Raw genomic sequence first — 20,738 nt, 5'->3', positions numbered from 1 at the left:
CTTGATAATCTCTGGAGGTCTATATGTTAACAAGATACTTCTGCTGCATTTCAACAACTCTGAACTACTATGTTAAAGGATTTAATTAATGTTCATATCCTAAAACTTGGAAAAAGTGAAGGGGAAGATCTGATTGTTAAAAGTAGCTACAAAGAAAGACTCGTTAAAACTGGTGCAAGGACTTACATTAATTCCCAGCTGCTGCAAGGCCATCAGAATTACATCATTTGCTGTATCAACATTGGTTACATTTAGGGTTTTTGACTGTGAACAGAAAAAAAGAGAAGGGGAAAGTGGAATTAAAAGTTTGGATTTGCAAAGAGTATCGGAAGCACAGTAGCTTTGCATAATTCATTGTTAGAAAAAATGAGAATATCCTGTTAAAATTTTACTTGATAAATATACTACATAGATAAAGGTCTAGCTGTCTGAGACCAAGGTTTGATTCCTCTGCTTTGTCACACACTTTCCATATTTGCTTCCTGCTTCCCCAACAGCTCAATCAGAAGAGAGTATTACAATTACTGGGACATGACTTCCACATTAAAATATGCAAGAAGTCAGAACCACTAACTGCACTTTTATACACTGCATAAAGGAAACATAATGGTTTGATTAATTTAAAAGCATGGAAGTTTCCTTTGAAAAATGAAACATTTCAGGGAGTTTTTTTCAGTGATATATCAATTGTTAATTTCTGTCCTTTTCAACTGAAGATCTCTGTGGTAAGAAAGAATTGTACACAGGCTGTTCATCCCCACAACCTTTCCCACATTCTATATCGATTTCTCAAAGCTAGATTTGGCTTAGTACCAGAAGCACTTCCTCTTGGAAATGTTCCATCCAGTTAAAACAAGACCTTTCCAGCATCCTCCAGAATCTGCAGATAGGCAGTGTGGAAAAGCACAGAGCAGCAGAGACCCCACTTTCTAACCAGCTACAGTGACCAGCACAAAGTGCCAAGCTCTGTGTCAGCCAAAGTGCCACTTCCCACAGCTGTCTTTCCAGAGGGAGATTTCAGCACCTGCTGCCTGGCACCAGTGCTGCTCCTGCCCTGCTGGGCAGCGCCCTGTTCCTCACTCCATGGGCTGCTCCAATGCTTGCAGCACCACACCCACGCTGGCCGGGCCTCCCAGCCAGCTCCCACACACCCAGCACAGGTCACTGAGCCCCTGTTAGAGGCTGGCTTGGCTCTGCCACCAGGACTGCACAGCTTGTGGATTGCAGCTGCTTCATGGCCAGAATAAAGGCTTGGCAGAACCAAAGCAAGCCCACTGCAACAAACCACCCAGGCCCACCTTAAAGAACAGAAGGTGGAAGAGCTGGGATGCAGATGTTTACTGCCAGTCCCAAGAGAGTCTGCAATACCCTGTCGCACATCAGTTTTATGCTGGCCATAAGATGTTCAGGTGAAACAAACCCCTGACGGTTTGCATTTAAAAAAGATCTGAGCTGTACCTTTGTCTAAGACCCTGGCAGTAACAAGCTGCCACTGCAATGAAAGCAAAGTAGTGAGAATACTGTGTATCTTGCTTCAGGACAGATCTGAATGCTCATACCATAAAAAATTTAAATTTGCCTGAAGCAATGACATCTGGCTGTCAGGCGTAGGTCAGCACATTTGCATAAGTTTTGCTCTTGGCTAGAATACAGTTTGTGCCTTGTGTTCAGCCTTCTCTACTGTCCAAAAATGAAATAATTCTTGGGTGTCTCCAGCTGCTGTAGCACAGGAACCACAGCACCGTAAGAACTATGTGCATCACAAGATTTCCATCTGTTCCTCTACTGAATTATTACTGATAATATCTAGACTACAGAGTGCCATTCCTAGGACTGTCAGTATCAAGGGACCATATATGGCACATGAGCTAATTATAGCTAAGGAGAAAAGACACTGCAGAAAGCCCCAACAAACCCTGGCACAAGACTGCAACACCTGAGTGCATGTATGATTTATAGACTTTTACACCTGAGCAGACCTTCATCTGCTATCCTGCATTTGAACTGTCACAATTATTAGTATTGCTTATTAACTTTTGTCTTAGCAACCTGGCAATTCTGTCATTGTTTACCTTAATAATGATTTTCTGGGAAAAAAAAAAAACAACAAAAAGGCAGATTCCTTTATGCTTACATCTATGCAAATATAGAATTCTAAGTGGAGAGTCATTATTGGGCAAAGACTTACAGTGAAATCTAACTTCTGTGAAAATTTCTTATGCCCTTGTCCGTGCTCCTTAGGATTCTGAGCTTGAAATACAGATGTCACAAGCACAGTTAGAAAGAAATGACATAAAGCAGAGGAAGAATGGTTTGATTATCACTGAATGCTAAGGTATCTCTATGGAACTGGCTACATACAAGAATTTAGCTTACATAGGTTAAAAATTATATACTCAAAAAGACCTTCCTTTACCATCTAGTCTTTGCCTATAAATTCACCAAAATAAATTATTTGATGATTAACATGCTTAGGGCAATTTCAGGGTGCTCTTATACACTGATTTACTGACTTAAGATTATTATAAACAATAAAACAACTGCAACTTTGAAGAATTTCATGAAGGCAGCTGTGGGATTAGGTAAGTTTTATAAGCAAAACAAAAAAAAAGCGAACATTTCTGGAGATGCTTATGCATAAATTCTACTAGAGGTGTTTCTTGGGACTTCACACTGTACAGTCTTTACTTCATGTGCCAGAACCAGTATTTCTTACCAAGCACACTGCCCTTAAAACAGAAATTGTGTATTAAAGACAGGGAACAGACAGGGCGGTCTATGCCAAGACTTTTTGAGGGGCTGAATCCTTAAAGGAGATTGCAAACCAAAGGAAACCGCTCAATATCCAAAGGATTTGCAGGTGACTAGCACTCCTAGGTGATGTGGATTTGGAGCCCAGTTTATCTGAAGAACACTTACGTATGCACAAGTCCCCATGTCCTTTGCAATTATCGTCAGGCGGATGCTTTTAGGATTGTCCTTTTCTTTCTCTTCTCTTATCCGACTGACAAAACAAGTACAAAACAAGTAAATTTTTAATACTGCACACATAAATAGCAAGACACAGATTTTTACAGCAATCAAGCAGTAACTTGGTAAGAAGGAGATGGTTTGCAGATGTACTGCGGTAGAAAGATCTTGAGGACAAGAGAGCACCCAGCAGTGTCTGGAAGGGAGGCTGACTGTGGCCCCTAGTAATGCCCTCTTGCACTAAAGTTCATTGCAGAAATCAGAGTAAGCAGCAGACAAAAAATGGAACAAAATCAAGCTAAAACTACCCATCATTGTGATGCCTGAGTCTGCACTACAGACTCCTCCTGGAATCAGTTCCATCAGTACAGACTAGTTTAAAGGACTGAACAGGAGAACAGCAAAGTGGAAATCATCTCAGCAGGATGATTAAAACAACCCAGGTACTCTGAAGAAGCAGGTAAAGACACAAGCCTCAACCAGAAGAACTGGGCAAACAGAAAACAGAACCCTACAGCACTGGGTATGTTTTTTCAGAACAAAATACAGCCAGCCTTGAGCAGCAGACAGGTTAGAGCAGAGGTTTCTGAGCTGGGCTTGCTTAAATGCCACCACCACGGAAAGAGCTCCAGGCTCAACTCAAGCCATGGTGGCAGAGGCTCCTGTTGCTGCGTTGGGAAGGAACAATGTGTGACAGAAATTGCTCCAGTTTTCTGCTGAGCACAGAGAAGCAATTCCCTCCTTGCACAGGGATTGTTGCATAAAGCACACAACATCTTCTGAGGGAGAAGGCATGAGATTTTTTTTCTTGATATTCAAAAGAGCTTATCTATCATGATGGCATAAGCACCACAACTTGGGAATCACTGGTCTAGACCAGGGCTCTTCTCAGTGTCTTTAAAGACCATATAATAAAGTACCTTTGCAAAACAGATAGCCATGTTTCCTTTTGTTCTGCAGACCTGAAAGAATTAAAGGAAAAACAGGACAAATCAGCCATCATTCTAATACCAAAACAGTCCTTCTACAAACCACAATGGAATGAACCTTCTCTTGATTGCAATTTCATAAATACCTACAAAAACTAAAAGGTTTATCCAGATTTGAACGAAAAGTCTGCTTCCCTGCAAAGTCAGCGGAAAACCCTGTCAGGGAGATCAAAATCGCCAGTTACCACTTTTGCCACAGAAGGTAAAGCTTCACCAGTGAATTTCGTAGGAAATGTGTTTAACTCTGAAAGTAATGTCCAAATAGAAGAGGAGGGCACTTAAAAAAAAAAGCTTAATTCAAAAGTTTAAAGGTATTTCCTCAGATACACAGATTTCTTTCCACTCTAATTCCTATTTATTACTTGTTTTATCAGAACATCACAAAGCACATAAAAGCCCACTGTACTTAGTAGGGCTTAACTTCGGACATTTCGAGGCTTATCTCATTTCTCTTTATCTCATGTGTATACTTGGAAGGATAAAAAGCAGCCCAGTAAAATATAGCTAATAATATGACAGTTCAAGGAATCTAACCTAATTTTGCTTCAACTTTCTTGATTTAAATCCTAGCCCAAATGTAACTGCTATTTCCACTGCTGCTTTTGCAAATCTAGTTTTTCAAATTCACACAGCAGGCATTTAGGGAACTACAAACCTACTCGATGCATTCACAAACACATCTATGCATTCACGCATGGCCCTTTAGATTTTTCTTTGTAACTCCAGACATCAAATAATTTCACTTCTGTAAATCTCTAGCTGTTTTTGACTGAAGCTATTGCTTTCTTATTCAACTACTTTCAGTTATCTATAAAGGATCACATACTGTCTTTAGAGCAGAGCTCCTGAAATTTTGGCAAGACTTCAATTGAAAATCAACAGAAAATTTCATCTCTGTTTCGAGACTATTATGTGTAAAAAACAAACAGCACAACCAGCTCAGGAGAGTGCAATTTGTAGACAACATTGTCCTTAGGTATGGACAATGGGACATAGAAATTAAGCCAGATACTCCAGCTTTTGCTCTGTGTTGATAAAGAAGAAAATGTGATTCCTGAGACTCAGGCAAAGCAGCTGGGATTTCAGGGGGACGGTGCCCTCCCCTCGTTCAAAGCAATGAAAGAGCCCTCCTGCTGAGACTAAAATTATCCTAATCACTGAAATTACCTCTACAGCTCTTATGTGTCTTACAGTCAATGCTGCAAAGACAGCCAAAATTTTTTTCTTGATATTAAAATTCAGAGATTCGGCTTTAAGAGGAATTTTGACATTTTCTCTGGCACAATTAAATGAAAAAAGAGAAATAGGACAAAGGTCATTATTTCACTGTAAGTTTTCTGCTACTTCCAATACATGGCCTTCTGTTTAAAATTGTCATACAAGAGTGTCTTTGATCCTTTCATTAGCTTGGCTGCTTAATATTTGTAGTTCATCTTATTAATTAGTCAAGGTATTTGCCAGTTATACCAAAAAAAGGTAATTTCCACTAAGCAAGTTTGCAGCACAGAAAGTGCTTTGCCAAATCATGTATTTTCTCAATTTTTAAAATGATAAGTGAGACGGAAGATGAGGTATGGAGGGCAGCTTCCTCAGAGCAGTAGAAGGAATTGGTTTGAGAATCAGCAAGTTCCTGCTCCCCACATTCACTGGTGCTGAAATGAATCTGTGATAGTCTCATGACTTGTCAGCCTAGAAACATTTACATAACTTGTTAAATAAAATCTCTCTCAATTCTTACCTGAAGTTTGCCACACAGTTTGTGGTGGGCCAGCCCAAAACAAAGGACCTGTCTGGGTCTGTGCTGCCTTCACACACTTCTTCTGTACAAAATGCTGTCCACATCTCACAGAGACGTGCTTGGCACTTCAGCTTGAAATGAGAGTGTGACCTGCAGGTGGAAATTCACAGGTGTGTCACACACATGAAAGCACAGACAGCAGATTTTCTTCCTTCAGGCACATGTGAGGTTTGCACTGGAGCTGACAGAAGAAGCACTTCTGCTTCAGTTGAAGAAAATGTTTTATTGGGTTGCATATAAAAACACACCAATTTTTCATTTAAATGGGATCAACCAGTCTCTTATTTCTGTGATAAACAGTTTACTTCTAGCATCCCTGGACATTCCCAGTCTTGGGGGAAAGCTGTCCATGTCTAGAGTTGCCCTCCAAATCTAGCTATGAGGCAAAGGTTACCACTTGTATTTGACTCTCATTTCAGTGACTTTAATGCCATTGAGGAGTTCACAATGCAGTTCTATTGCTTAGTCTCAGGGTCAAAAATGATGATGAGTTTAAGTAGTGACAACTAGGCCAGGGCAAATGAAGCAAACCTGAAGAAAAAAAGAGTAGAAAATTGCTATTTGTGTTAACTACACCACAGGTCACCACACAGCCTTCACAAACCTTCTACATGGTAGCTTTAGGAACACATCACTTGGAGAATGAGCCAAGACCTTGAGCAATCTCAAAACATTTACTCATCTACAAGGATAAGACATAATCTTCCCAATTTTTAAAAACGTAGCCCTTCCTATGTTTTATGCAACTAAACAATTGAGTAAAGGTCAAATGTACAGAATTTCACATTTTAACTTCAACTCTTCCAGTAGATGTCTCTATATAAGTGTCCTTCCTTTGTAGGTTTAGTGAGTGCTTGTGCTATGTGAGAAACAAGTAAAAACTCCCAAAGTCAATCCAGCTCTGTAGCACTGCTAGAGCCACTCACTTCAAGCCCTGCAGAATTACCTGAGCTATGGTTCTCCTGGGCCAGCAGGGAAAGGCTGGAGGAGACACCTCCCTGAAACCAAGAGCACATCAGCTCACCACTGTGCTGCAAATGTGGATGGGGACAGTGCTGGGCACCATGGTGATTAGTGCTCTATAAATAAATATGCCAGGTGAGCAGTTTCTTAGGGCTTTGGGACACATGGACTACCTTCCCTGAGATTAGCCTTGTTTACAAGGTATTTGATTTGGGACAGACTGAACTAACACAGTCTGAAACATGAAAGCACTTGAACCTTGTGGCTTTAAAGAGGACATAGATGAACCTGGCTGGTCTGAGTTTTCCAGCTGACACTGTGCTAACAGGTGTGGTGGGATAGAGGAGCACATCCAGAGGAAGGTCAAGAAAGAACCATCAGTACTCATCAAACCTAAGTCTATGGTGTCTCCTGATCAGCTGAACATTTTACCTCTCTTTATTAAATTTTGCTACCCAATTAAAGAGAAACTTAAAGAACAGGAGCATATTTCAACATGCTTGTTAGCAAATGAGTTTATGATGCAACAAGTAAGGTCTGTCAAGAATACAAAAATAACTGTATTCTGACTGACCACTGAATTAATTGTGAAAATGTAGATTTACAAAAAAATACAGCTGTGAATTCTAATGTAGATGTTAATAAATGGATGTCTGGTCTGACTCCACCAAATCAATCTGCTGATCCTCCCTTTCTCCTCAACTTCTTTTTGCCATTACCCAGTACATTGAACACTCTACATGCTGTTTCATTTTTTAATATTTACAGTCTATAAAGCCAGATCCCTACAGTGCCAGTAGCAGGTGTCAGCAGGGTGTTGGCAGAAACACAAGGATGTTCTCCAGTCATGCTTGATGTATATTCTTCCCTGTTTGCCATGTCTAGTCACAGCTTTCAGCTACCATCAGTATTCAAGTGGCCTGGTTTCCAGAGGTGCTGAAACAGTAGCCTCCATTAACATCTAAAGAGCCTGAAGTGTAATTTTATCCCTATCTGCCATGTCCTTTATGCAATCCATGGCTTCTTAGCATTTGTGAAACATGGGTCTTCTATTTAAATGCCAAAGTATTACCTTTAGAAATGAATATATTGCTGACTAAGGAAGCAGCATGACAGAACATTTAAAAAATGGGTACAGTAACAATTTAATGAGTGTTGTATATTTTTAAGGAAGTCCCCTAGCAAATGTTACTGTGAATATCAGGCAGATTCCAAATCAACTGAAATCAACAGAAAAATCATGAAGATCAATGCTGTAGATACTGGCACACCCCAAGTTATGCCACCTCTGCAGAGTACACACAGTTCCCTTTGCTTACAATTGGATACCTTGCAACCGATAACAGATGGGAGATTAATTTCTCTCCAGATTTGCTAATCTTCTTAACTGAATTCTCTGACAAAAGCATTTATGGATCTACTGCTGCCATAATTCCATGTATGAACTCAGCCATTCATTTCTATGTCCAGCCACTTCAGGAAAATACCCTTAAAAGGCACGTATATGTATGCAGGTGTACATCACAAAGGAGAAAAAGGAAACAATTTCTCTGTGTCTCTCACACAAAAACATATGTGAGACACCTTCATCACTGAACTAACAGATCCTTGTAATATTTACTCTGCCAAATAAAGACATACGCTCTCTGTAAGAAATCTAATCAATACATAAAAAAGAGTGTAACATTTTATGTATTTGATTTTGGTTTCGTTAGAAAAACTCTTTCAATAAATTAATTTGTGACTTAACCCTGACATGAAGGTAGTGAAGGACAGGGCAGCAGAGAAGCACAGCATGTGAGTACCACTCTTATTTTTTAATAAACTAGTATAATGCATCATAGGAAACTGTAGCAGTTTGTATTTCAGATATTATTAGAAAGCAGCAAAAAAAATGAACCCACAGGCTCTTGTCCAAAGTCATACATGGACCAGTTATGGAGAGGACTCACCCCTCACAAATTCCTAAGGGAGCAATGCCAATTTGTTGCCTTTAAGCAGGAGCTCAGTCATGTACAAGCAGTTTACTCAGCAAGCTCAGAGGACAAAAGATACTTGTTCTCTTTACCAAAAACCTGTCCCCACTTGCTGTCCATCCAAAGCCTGATTGTACATGAGCTCCGTTTGTGCAGTGGCTGGTCACCTGCACCTGAGCTCCCACCCGAATGGGCCCAGCTGGACCAAAGGTACCTTAGGGGTTCATATGCCCCAAGCTGAAAAACTACTTAAGAGAGAATTATTCACAAGGAATAATTCTGAAGTTAAGTCAGATTCAACTGTATCACTAATTCTGTCCTAGTTTTACTGTTTTGACTTTGCACCAGCTATTAAAAAGTCAATGGCAGTCAACAGTCACGGCCACATAGCAAAACACACACTTGGGTTTTCCTTCTAGGAATCAGCATTGGCATTTTAGTGTGAGACAGCTTTAAAAATGCTGATTTTTAAGTAGTATTCATTAGTGACAGCTCTGATGCTTTAATTGCTGACAGGGCAGCTGTAGAGAGAACATCCCAATTAGTTCTTCAAAATACACGAAGTAAAATCACTCAAAATACTATTTTTGCCATTTCTAGCAAAGACTTGCTCCCCCACCTTTTTCACATGCAAAAGCACAAATTGTTCTCTTCCACCTTTTTTAACATTGTTTCTCTTCACCACATTAAATCACATGCTGTAGGAGCTGTTATTACTCCCTGGGGACCAGATTTTTGTGCGGTTACACCAACTAGTGCTTTCCTATGCAAATAGTCCCACTGGGACCCAGCCAAACCTGCAGTAAAGTGCAGCTCAGGGGCTGTAACACAGCTTGTGCTCAGCAGGCTGACCAGGGAAGGGGGCTTTATCCCTCCTGACCATACTCCTCTACAATTAAGGAACTAAGCTAGTGGACCATGCCCACTGAATAGCCAGTGGACAGAGAGAGAGACTCCCAAGAGCACTGCCCTCACCCATCAATGCTCTCTGAGCACAGGGGAGTTTGCCACAGTCAGGAGCTGGTTTTGCCTCAGTGCCTGTAAGAAGAACCCAGAAACGTATGCAAGTTGCAAGTATTTCACTTTACAGCTGAAATTAGGTGGGGTGAATTCCACCCTGAACCAGCAACAAACACAAATCAATACAGTAACAATGCTGTTACTGCTGGTGCTGGTAGAACACCAAGATTTCCCCTAAACATACTTATGTTCTCCGCCCACCCATAGCGGAACATGTTTTGTGTAAAATATCCTCTGTGTTGTCACACCACATCAAGTGAGGGAGTTCAGCTGGGGGGCTTATGTCTACTATGTGTGATTCAAACAGACACAGCTCGGATTTCTACAGAAAACACAGACTTCTTCTGGCTTTTCCCAGAAGCCCCTGAAACAATTGCTTAAGCAAAACGACACGTTGCAAAAGCCCAGGATTCACATTGAGACTGCCCACCCTGTGAAACCACAACACAGTGCCTAACAGAGAGTGAAGCTACATCAGGATTTTTTATTATTATTTCTCCATAACCCATAACAGCAAGTGAAAGCACCCTCTAAAACTGCCTTAAACCACAAATGCCGCATGAAGCTGGCACGCTCGACACAGCTTGTAAATGTGATTTAATTGTGAATGGTAGAGTGAATAATCAGAGCTCAACAGCAAGCCTGATTACACATGAACACTACCCAGACTGCTCAGCATGGCTTCCCCTTCCCCATGCCCCTTCCTTCTGGCACAGGACAAGCTACAGAGACAGACATCGCAGTGCTGCCTGCAATCTCTATTTTTATACAGCTGCTCATCCCTGGCGTGTATCAAAGCAGCTTCCAGGTAAGGGTTAAAACCTCTAATCCCTATACAACACAACCACTGGTGTTATCCAAACCCCAAAGGATGAAGATGACCTGTCTAAAACAAGAAGTTGAAGGTAGCACATTGGACATAGCAGAGTGCCAATGAGTCTTTTGTGACACTGCACTCCCAAAGTGGAGAAGATGACAGAAAACAAGAAATATATGAAAGAACATCTGATACTTCCATAAAATCTTGCATCTTGAAATTCCTCTATGGCTATGAGGCTTTCAAAGGTCCCTGGAGAGGTCAAAATAAAATGTTTCCTTATGATTTAGGGAAGATTTGCTACCATAAAAGCATTCTGGAAATCCATGCTATGTTCCACTGAAGAAAAGGTCTGCTCTGCAGGAGCAGTGCCTGAGGGGCCTTACTCACTTGGACTTGGCAACAACCAGAAGGTCTGTGAAGAGGAAAAGGTGTCGCTCCTGGGTTTGCAGACTCGTCTTCAGCTGCACGTGGCCGTCCAGGATGAGCACTCGGTTGTGGCATATGAAAGACTGCACAAGGGGCCATGACTCTGGGCTGATAGGGGACAAGCAGCCTTCCCTGCAAAAGGACATAAAATACACAAAATAAAGGAAAGCAAATCAGCTACTTGCCTGAGAGTGAGAACCAGGCAGTGACTTCCCATACCTGCTGACAAAAAGTAATTTATTTGACCACATTTCAGCGAAAGGTGAGAGGCACTTGCAGGATAATTCAGCAGATTCTGACACAACATCTGTTAGGGACTATCCTCACTGAACTTTTACAGCCCAAGCTGTAAAACCCATAGCATTTAGCAAAGGACAATAATATAGACACAGCCCACACCATTTGTGCTATTTGTATTTGTTTCCCTTTGTACTGAAGTCTTGGAGAAAATATTTCATCTCCTGTAGGCTCTCCAAATAGAGAGGGGACACATAATGCACGATAAACAGAGAACTACACATTCACCTTGATCAGAACAGGACTCATACTCAGGGTTAAAAGCCATTTACAGAAATTACTGAGAAACAATGACAAATATAAGGTGTTACTGAACCTTGCTAGAGACACACCACGTACTGATGCAACATGAGAAGGCTGCTCAGCCTTTCTCTCTCCCAGCACACAACCCACAAGCACTGAATAAGCTCCTGCTACAGGGTTTGGTTGTGTGGCTGGAGCACAGCTATGCTCATCTGAGGCTGCTGGGTAATCCAAACCCAAGCCTGTGGGGGAAATACTAGGCTAGAAGACACTGATCTTTTCAAAGGAGGTATTGAGTAAGTTGCAGCACAGGGTGGAGACATGATTCTCTCAAATTCTCCTGATCTAACTGTTCTACATAAAGCAGCTGAATAGTTATTGAAGCAGAAATAGATTTTCTCTAGCATGATGGTCAGTTTATTCACCCAGCCAGGATGTCCCTACTTTCTGAGCCTTGCTGTAACAAATGGCCATTTATATGGAGCTAAACAAAATGAATGTAAGGGTCTGAGAGGAGGACACTCTTTCCCCAGGGTTCCCTGAAAGCTCGTAGCAGGCAGGCTGTCCCTTGGAAAGCCAGAGGCATGGCCTCAAGTTTTCACACTAAGCTGAGAGAACTGAACTTGGGTCTCCTATATCCCTGGTGTACCTTAAATAATGAAATTCTGGATTAAATCCAGGTACCATCAGTATCTTTACTCATGGTTTTAAAATCCAACTTTGCAATTATTTGCTTTCCCAAGAGATGCCTCCAAATGAACCATTTCCCTCTGGCAAAACAAATCAGTTCAATTTTTATCCACATATATTTACTTTTTTTTCTTGTTAAAAAACTAAGCTAACACTTGGCAGGATCAGCTTGGCAAGGGCAGGCTGAAGTGAACAATTTAGCAATTCCAGTTTATTCCTGGTCCCACTGGAATGGATGACAAACACCTAAAGACTTTACTGGGAGAAGAAATGGAGCTTATATGGTGAAAGTCACAAAACAAACGGGGAGGAAATTAAAGAAAACAAGAACAAGCACAGGAAACCTTCAAAGAAGGTCATAAACCTTGTACCAGGCTTGTTAGAGCCTGGATGACTCATGACCCTCCTCTTCTTGATACTTGTGGCTGGATTATGCAGAAAGTTATTTAGGAAATCCTGACAGCTGGGAGAGAAAGGATAAGCTCCAAGATTGGCCTACATTAGCAGGACACACTTTCACTGATTTATAAAGAGCTGGCAAGGATCCCTACCTGCTGGGAAGGGCCTTGGATTCCCCTTTATGGCTGGATGTCTTCAGTTTTTAAAAGAATTCCTCAACTTACTTTGTCTTAAACTGTGTCTTAACCTTGTCTTTCATTACCCACCCCTTCATGTAAGAGAGAAAGAAGAGGAATGACTTACACGATGAATAATGCAAACCTAAGTTATTTGGTCATTCCTACGCAGAAGGGGTGTCCAGGAGTGTGGAGGTTAAAGCAGAGGGAGGAATTTTGGTCCAGCATAACAGGGATACACACTGTGTGGCCAACAACAGGAGCCAGGGGAACAAGAAGCTCCTCCCCTACCCTGCCACCCCCATGGGACTAGAAATTGCCACCTCACCAGTTCATCAATGAGAATTAGGTAACTGGACTCCAATTCATTAACTCCCTAGCAGCACTTGGCACGGAAACTCAAGCAGAATTCAGGAATGCTGATAAGTCCACCTGTGTGAAAGCCATGCATGGCTTCTACCTCAAAGATTAAATCAGGAATACACTCACCTGTACTTGAACCCAGCGACAACAAATGTGAGGAAAATCCTTTTCATGTTACACTGCTGTAAGCATTCTTACAATCATAAGGTCTGGCTTGTATGTCTCCATATAGGCAATTCTGTTTGATTATTCCTATTTGTACATTTTCTACATCATGATTCATAAGCCCAGGAGCCTCTCAAATTAAACTAAGCAAAATCTTTGCCATGTTGGTACACAAATGAAGGTGTAGTAGGTTTAGTACTGCCAGAAGGGTCAAGCAAATTGAACTGTCTTTTGAGCCAGTGCCTTTCAAGCACATCTGTCAGCTGAACTCTAACAAGCAGTCTTACATACACTAATATTAGACCTTACCTGATAAGCCTTATTAAAAAAAAAGTGCCAGTATTTTCTTCAAAGTGGAAAAAAAATCAAAGCCATTAATTTAGCCAGAATATTCTAACACCCCAGGAACAAGGAACATGGAGGAAATTCATGTCAGCAGTGACAAAAATGTCTTTTGGAAAGCAGGCTTTTGATCCTCTCAATTAATGTTCCTTTGTTACAAGGCATGAATGAAACCCAAGTGTTGTTACATTGAAAATGCAGATCAGCAATATCCTCAGGCATAGGGATTTATATGAGAAAAGTATTTTTGCAGTTCAGTTTCTAATGGCTCAATGGTTTTTCTGGCCATTAGATGGGTCTAATTCTGAAAAAGTGCTAAGTATGTAAATACTGATTCTTTGAAAATTCCTTTCAATAAAATTAGACAAAAGCCAGGTCAACATGATTTCTGATATAAATAAAAAATGAAAATCAGTGATCAGAGTAGGGCTCTGTCTGCCTCTCCTGTGTTTCCCTTAAAATCAGTTTATTATTAGCACAAGTAAAAACCCACACAATAACATCTTTCCATTTTGGAAGGGAAAAAAAGCTGTCATCCAGGTCTGTTAAGAAAAAACTGTGAACTGATTCCTGAAAGATGGGGTTAGATGGGGATCCTGTAGAGCCAGCAAGCAACCATGTTCCATTTTGTGAGGATGCAAGGCTGACACTGATGTTTCGATGGCATTGCCATTATAAAACTCCAGTCTTAAGTGGACATTTTTTTATAAGAGTGCTATTTTGGGAGGTCTGAAATTTCCATGTGCAATTTTAACTAAGGAGAAAACTTTGTAATTGGAGGATATATACAGAGATATTCTTGAGCTCTTCAGGAAAAGACTAAAATCACTGTGCTGGATGAAATTAGTAAAAAGATAATTGAAGACTTCTCTCTGGATGTTTCCAGAACATAAATTTTTATACTTCTTATTTTTCAAATTAATCAAAATAGTCATTTTGTGCCTATTCAAAAGACGCTATGATTTAAAAGACAACTGCAAATTTGTAGGTGAAGCATATGAGGGTGAAATCTACAGTAGTCAGCCAAATACTGAAAAACACATCCTGGCTGCATTCGGTGTGAAAGCAAACATCAGAGCTCACTTCATTGATCCTGTATTACCAGAAACCACAGAAACACAAAAAGTACTTCTTTCCCCTGAAGAGCTTCCTTGGGGTTTCCAATAAAGCTGACTGGCATTACCCACAAAATGTTTATTCTTGGTGTTAATGGAGATGTCAGCTTTATTCTCTGTTTATAGTGAAAACAATGAAAGAAAATATGTTTTGAAGGAGAGCTGAACAGTCCATGCTAAGTGGCTACTAAATCCATGATCCAAATGTCATTCCAATAGGAAGCTTTCCCCTGACTTCAGCTGATGATCACTTCAGCCTATCATTGGTTTAGATTAAGCTCTAAGAGGCCTCAGGGGAACAACCTGTTCCAAGGTAGCTAAGCTGGAATGAGCTGCTGCAGGTATCTCAGGTATATGACATCCTTCTCACAGACTGCTCATGCTCCACCCTAAACCTCACTCCACTGTTTTGGTTATTGCTCTCTGCCAGAACTTTCCTCCACCGATAATCTCTCTGCAGCCACAGAAGTCAACTTCCTCTTATGATGCAACACCAGTGCTCTCTGCATGACTGATACCTATTGAAATAAAATGCCATTTCCCTTTTTAACCTCTGAAGGCCTTCTCAAGATGTAGGTTAGAAATTCACCTTTTCACCAGCAGACCAGTCGAATGATAGCTGTTCAAAAGGCTGAAACCTGAACTAGCCCGGCCATGTGTGAGGCTGCATTTGGTGTGTCTAACACATTATGCAATACCTTTCCAAATTCCTCTTAAAGTGAACAACTCGGCTTACACTCATTTCACAAATATGTACTGTAGATATAAATCCTGGATGCCTCCACTGGTGCTGAAGCTCAAGTAAGGACCAGAAGTTCTTTCCAGTTTTCATACAATCAATCACAGAATGTCCTGACATGGAAGGGACCCACAAGAATCATTCAGTCACAGAATAACAGAATACCCGGGGTTGGAAGGGACATTTAAAGGTTATCTAGTCCAACACCCCTGCAAACAGCAGGGACAGCTTCCTCTACATCAGGTTGCTCAGAGCCCTGACTAACCTGACATTGAATCTTTCCAGGCATGGGGTATCTTAACACCCCTTAAGGAAACCTCTTTTACAGGCCACCTTTAGGTACTGGAAGGCTGCTTTAAGGTCTCCACAGAGCTCTTCTCCAGGCTGAAGCGTTCCAATTCTGTCAGCCTTTCCTCTTAGGAGAGGTGTTCCGTCCTTCTAGTAATCTTTATGGCTTTCCTCTCCTGGCTCCAATAGGTTCATGTTCTTTCTGTGCTGAGGACCCCAGAACTGGACACAGAACTCCAGGTGGGATCTCACCAGAGCGGAGTAGAGGAGGAGAATCCCCTTCCTCATCCTGCTGCCCATGCTGCTTTTGATACACCCCAGAACATGCTTGGCCCTCCTGGCTGCCACGGCACTGCTGACTCATATTCAACTTGTCATTGACCAGGACTCTCAGATCCCTTTCTCCTGGAACTTTCCAGTGTCTCACTTCCCAGTCAATCCATACATCCACAGTTGCCCCACCCCAGGTGCAGAATCCAGCGCTTGCCCACGTTACACTTCATGCAGTTGGTGACTGCCTAAATCTCTAATTTGCCTACGTCTCTCTGCAGGGCCCCTCTGCCTTCCAGGGAGGCAACGGTTCCTCCCAGTTTGGTGTCATCAGCAAAATGATGTAAGTGTACCTTCAAGTCCTGTGCCCAAGTCATTTATGAAGACAGTGAAGAGGATCTGCCTACAGGTGTAAAGCTTGCAGCTTGCGGCATAAATCTAACCTTACTTTGCCTACAGGCTAGAGAAGCCACCAAGCAGAGCATCTGCTAAACTTCCTCACTGTGTTCAGAGACATCAGACCTACCTTGTATACCTCAAAGGCCAGTTTTGCATGGCTCTAAAGAATAAGCAATTTATCCTTTAGGAATAATAAAGCCAATGAATCAACTTCAGTGTCTCTCAGTAAAGTACTTTACCATCACTGAATCACAGCTTTGGGCTAGAGCAGTGCACTGAGAGAAGCAGGAGCTACCCACATCCTTTCAAGGCTAGTGAAAACAGCAGCTATTTGAACCCTAATGCCTACAGTTCAGCCCACATTATGTATTTTTGCCAAAATGGATTACCAGTCAGGGAAAACATGTCATTTGTGACCAGCAGAGATACCCCCAAAAGCAAGCAAGATCTAGAAGTGGAGGTAAGTTCCTCCACTTTCTTAACAGAGCTTATATTGGAAATGAGGTAACAGTATTTGCACTTTTTTTCTGTGCCTCCTACTCTGACCCTTAAGCTCCTAAACAGTCCTGTGAGAAGGAACTTCAACAGGAGCTCAATAGATGGTTTCCTTGGTTTTTTGCTAATGATTCAGGACCTGCTAACTGGTGCTTGGAAGCCAAGATGGTTTACTGCTGGAAATCAGTTAACACTCAGACATGTTATCTATCCTGTGGCTAGAGGGTGTTTTGCATTCAAGATAATTAACTTACTAAGGTAGTTAGAACAATTATTTAATTAACTAAAAGCAAACAGGTCCAATTTGGTGTGCAAGAGCTCACCAAATAAGGTGAGATAAGGTGGAACAAAAAACGCAACCAAATCAGTAACTCAGCAGTGAGTACTGACTCACACTGCACCCCTCCTTATAGTGCACCAAAGGGCAATGTTAAGGTTTCAGAGCTTCAATACACAATGAATTTCATCATAAATGGCAATCTGGATGTGACTTGAACTGCATTATAGCCAACTTGAAAACATCACCCCAGACTTTGCCAAAATAATCACACAAAACAGATCGTTGTGTTCTGTATGCTAAAGGAGAAGAGTGAGAAACTAAATGAAAGAAGAGCTTTTCTTGTACACTGAAAACAACTGCCCATGCTTGGGCCTGAACACAGGACAATGGAGATAGTCCTGCTCATGCTCCTGATGAATTTAGTTTCTGTCATGCTGGCAGCTTATTAAAGCACATGGCTTGAAGAATCACTCCTCAGGCTAGAATGGCCATGAAGAGAAAGGAGGCTACAACTGCACCACACCCATTCGCAGACCTACCTCCAAAATCTGTCAGCAAGGGGCTTTGCCTTTGAAAAACAGCTGAGGAACAAGCAAAGCCCTGTGTAAGTTCTTGATCATTCCCTCAAATGTTCTTGATCATTGAGCTGTAGGTGGAAAGTTCTTGATCAAGTTCTTGATCATTCCCAGCTGTAGATGGAAAAGGCAAGAAACAGGGAGATACAGCACAGTTCTCCTCAATAACGCTATCCTATCCAGAGATGTCCTTGTAACAGTTCTGGCTTGGCACAAACTATCTATAGATGGAAAAGGGTGCTGAAAACAGGGATGCCGACAGCCATGCCCATTTCCCATGACTTGCTCAGTCCAGCCTGCTCCATCTCCACTGCCTGTTCAGCACAACCACACAAAGCCCTGCCGGTCTCAGGGATGAGCATTCACAGCTCCCATTGCCACGAACGAGGTAACACAGACAAGGCTCACCCACACGGAGCAATCTGCAGCTCAGAGCCCTACTTAGGCAGATATATATAGCTATAGATATATATAGAGATAGAGATATAAAATCCTCTGCATTTTTAAAGGTGCTAACTGCTCCTTTCTGCCACTGCCTCTGAACCACAACCAGTGCCCTCAGCGAGTCACCCACGTGCTCAGGATCTGCCCACTTCAAATCTTTGTGATCCTGAATATGCACTTCATCTACATTTGTATGGCACTTTATTGTAATAAATAATAATTAGACTTGGAGGGCGAAAGAAAGCACAAAAAATATAGGCTTGGAGGGTAGGAGTGTTTTCCAGGAAGGTGGTAGGTAAGATGTGGGCCAGCACAAAGCTAGCATGCAGTTGTAAACTTACACGGACTATTTATAGAAGGGACTTTAATAAACAAGCATGAAACTCTCTTAATCACATGGGCTGCCAATCCATTTCTGAAAATCTGCTGTCAATTGATCCCTGCTATGCCAAGGGAGCTTCGTTCTGAGGATACTGGGCATGTTTGCATGCTGTTATCTTTGGTAAATTTCATGCAGTTGAAGCAGCACTTTGTGAAAACAGTGCAGCATTCCAGAAATAGCAAGTCTATTTTCTGCAGCACTCCTTTAAAGTCCCCTAGGCCATCACCATTGTGGGTACAGTAGCTTTTGTACCATGAAACAAGTGAGATCTGCTTGGTTTTTCAAAGAGCATTAGTTGCTAAGTTTTACAATGCCTTATTCTACTTTACAAGTGTTTTTACTGGTTGCAGCTCCTTTTTTACAAGTAATGTGTTTGAATGAATACAGGGCAGTCACCCCTCACGCCTGCATTTTCCCCTATGGACTGTGCCTCTGGATCTCATAGGGACTCCTCTGACCTGGAGCAAGTTATCAGCCTCAGTTCACAGCCTCCAGCACAGGGCTGTCCTCATTCTATGCAGGCAAGCAGCTGGACTCCAGAAAATTATACCCAAGATCAAGCAGTGAGTCCCAGCAGGGTCACAAAGACTTCCCACCAAAATGTGCTGCAAACCACTCTCAGCAATGGCAGGGCAAGCACAAGCCTGGACAATGGAAGGAAGATATAAGTTAATTGAGACTGGGAGCAAGCTTTACTCAGATAAATCAACTAATTTACATTTTAGGGCAGAAATCAAGGTTAAAACTTATATTTATGAAATTGGATATCATTCCCCTGTTTCTAAAACTCAGTGTGCACATTTTAATGCAATATTTATTGAGAAAAATATTCCAACTTAAATTATAATAGGATTCTAAAAATTGTCTTGTATCATCTCTGCATGATGTCAAAACCTTATGAAACATAATAAAAATTACTATAGAGAATAAGGTGGTGGTTTGCACTAAATGTTTCAGGTGCTGAGGCACATAACAGAGTAGTTTTCTGTAGTCTGGCAGTAAAATATCACATAGCTGTAGGGTAAAATGCATCATTAAAACAAAATCCTCACACTTTTCAGGATGGAAGCTTGGCAGCTTAACTGTAAACAAAGCTGCACTTAAGTAATTTTTACATAGCCAAAAGGACACAATTCTCTGCAGAGCAAGCATGCACCACAGCGTGGAGGCTGGAGACAGGAAACACGCTTGTGGTTTGGTTTGCTTCCAAGGCTTTTTGTTTTATTTTAATTAGCAGCTGCAAGGTGTTTACTCTGAAAATTTAACACAAGGGCAAAATTTTCTTTTGGTATAAATTAGCACCACACGTTTTGGTCATATTTTGCCTATTTCCACCAGAAAACAATTTAGGGCAAGTGACGTAAATCCTGTTGAAAAGCTCTTGCAGTGTGGGTGTTCTCCAGTCAGTCAGCAAGTTCAAGGGGTTTTGGTCTATGGCCCCCTGAGCAAGGGAGACGTTTGGGAGAGGACACATTCACATGCAGAAGTCAATAAAAGCTTTTTGGCCTTTGGAAGAATCAATCCTCTGTTCCCCACTGCAGTTCTCACTCACTTTTACTGACCGACATAGCAGCACCACCTTGAGTTACTCTCTCTTTGCAGTTGCACCAGGGAAATGCCATTCCAGGCACTGTCTACCCAAACAGAGATCTTATTGTTCAGACCAAAAAACAAAGTCACAAAAAAGTGACCTTTGTGGGGAAAAAATAAAGAAAACAAAGATAATAAAGAAAAAAAAAAAGGAAAAATAGTAGGATGAACTGAGGCGCAAACCCAAAGCCCAACACCCAGCTCTACAGCTCTGCACCATGGATGTCTGGGCTTTTGGAGCTTCTCATGGCCTACAAGAAGCCTGGATGCACAGGCTATCTTTGCTACTACCAACCAAGCTTCTTCCTACCCCTTCTGAGGAGATATACAGAGAAGCACTCTGGGACCTCAGTCCCAATAAGGAGATCCAGTATTGTTTTAGTTGGCTGAAGAGATACGGTTTTTGTCCTACCTTAACTTTTTTGAGAAGTAGTAATTTCAATTAGGAGAATTAATCCTACTTAATTACAACTGGAACATTTAAAAGCCTGGCTCAACTCCACTGACTTTGACTTACCTCATAG

The 20,738-nt window shown here is 41.5% G+C and overlaps 1 protein-coding gene across 1 annotated transcript in view; it reads right to left on the bottom strand.

Annotated features, from left to right (window-relative positions):
- Positions 1–20,738, bottom strand: part of ARHGAP20 (Rho GTPase activating protein 20) — a 57,934-nt gene that overhangs the window by 19,412 nt on the left and 17,784 nt on the right. Inside the window, exons 3-7 of the mRNA XM_030956064.1 lie at positions 10,924–11,094; positions 5,698–5,847; positions 3,891–3,932; positions 2,920–3,004; positions 187–264 (exon numbers count right to left, since the gene is read on the bottom strand). Of these exons, the coding sequence (XP_030811924.1) occupies positions 187–264; positions 2,920–3,004; positions 3,891–3,932; positions 5,698–5,847; positions 10,924–11,094 (526 nt within the window). The remainder of the gene's footprint in view (positions 1–186; positions 265–2,919; positions 3,005–3,890; positions 3,933–5,697; positions 5,848–10,923; positions 11,095–20,738) is intronic.

The sequence above is a fragment of the Camarhynchus parvulus genome, chromosome 1 (assembly GCF_901933205.1).
Source record: "Camarhynchus parvulus chromosome 1, STF_HiC, whole genome shotgun sequence".
Taxonomy (NCBI): domain Eukaryota; kingdom Metazoa; phylum Chordata; class Aves; order Passeriformes; family Thraupidae; genus Camarhynchus; species Camarhynchus parvulus.
Note: the sequence above shows the minus strand (reverse complement) of the source record. Positions and strands in the feature narration are given on the sequence as shown.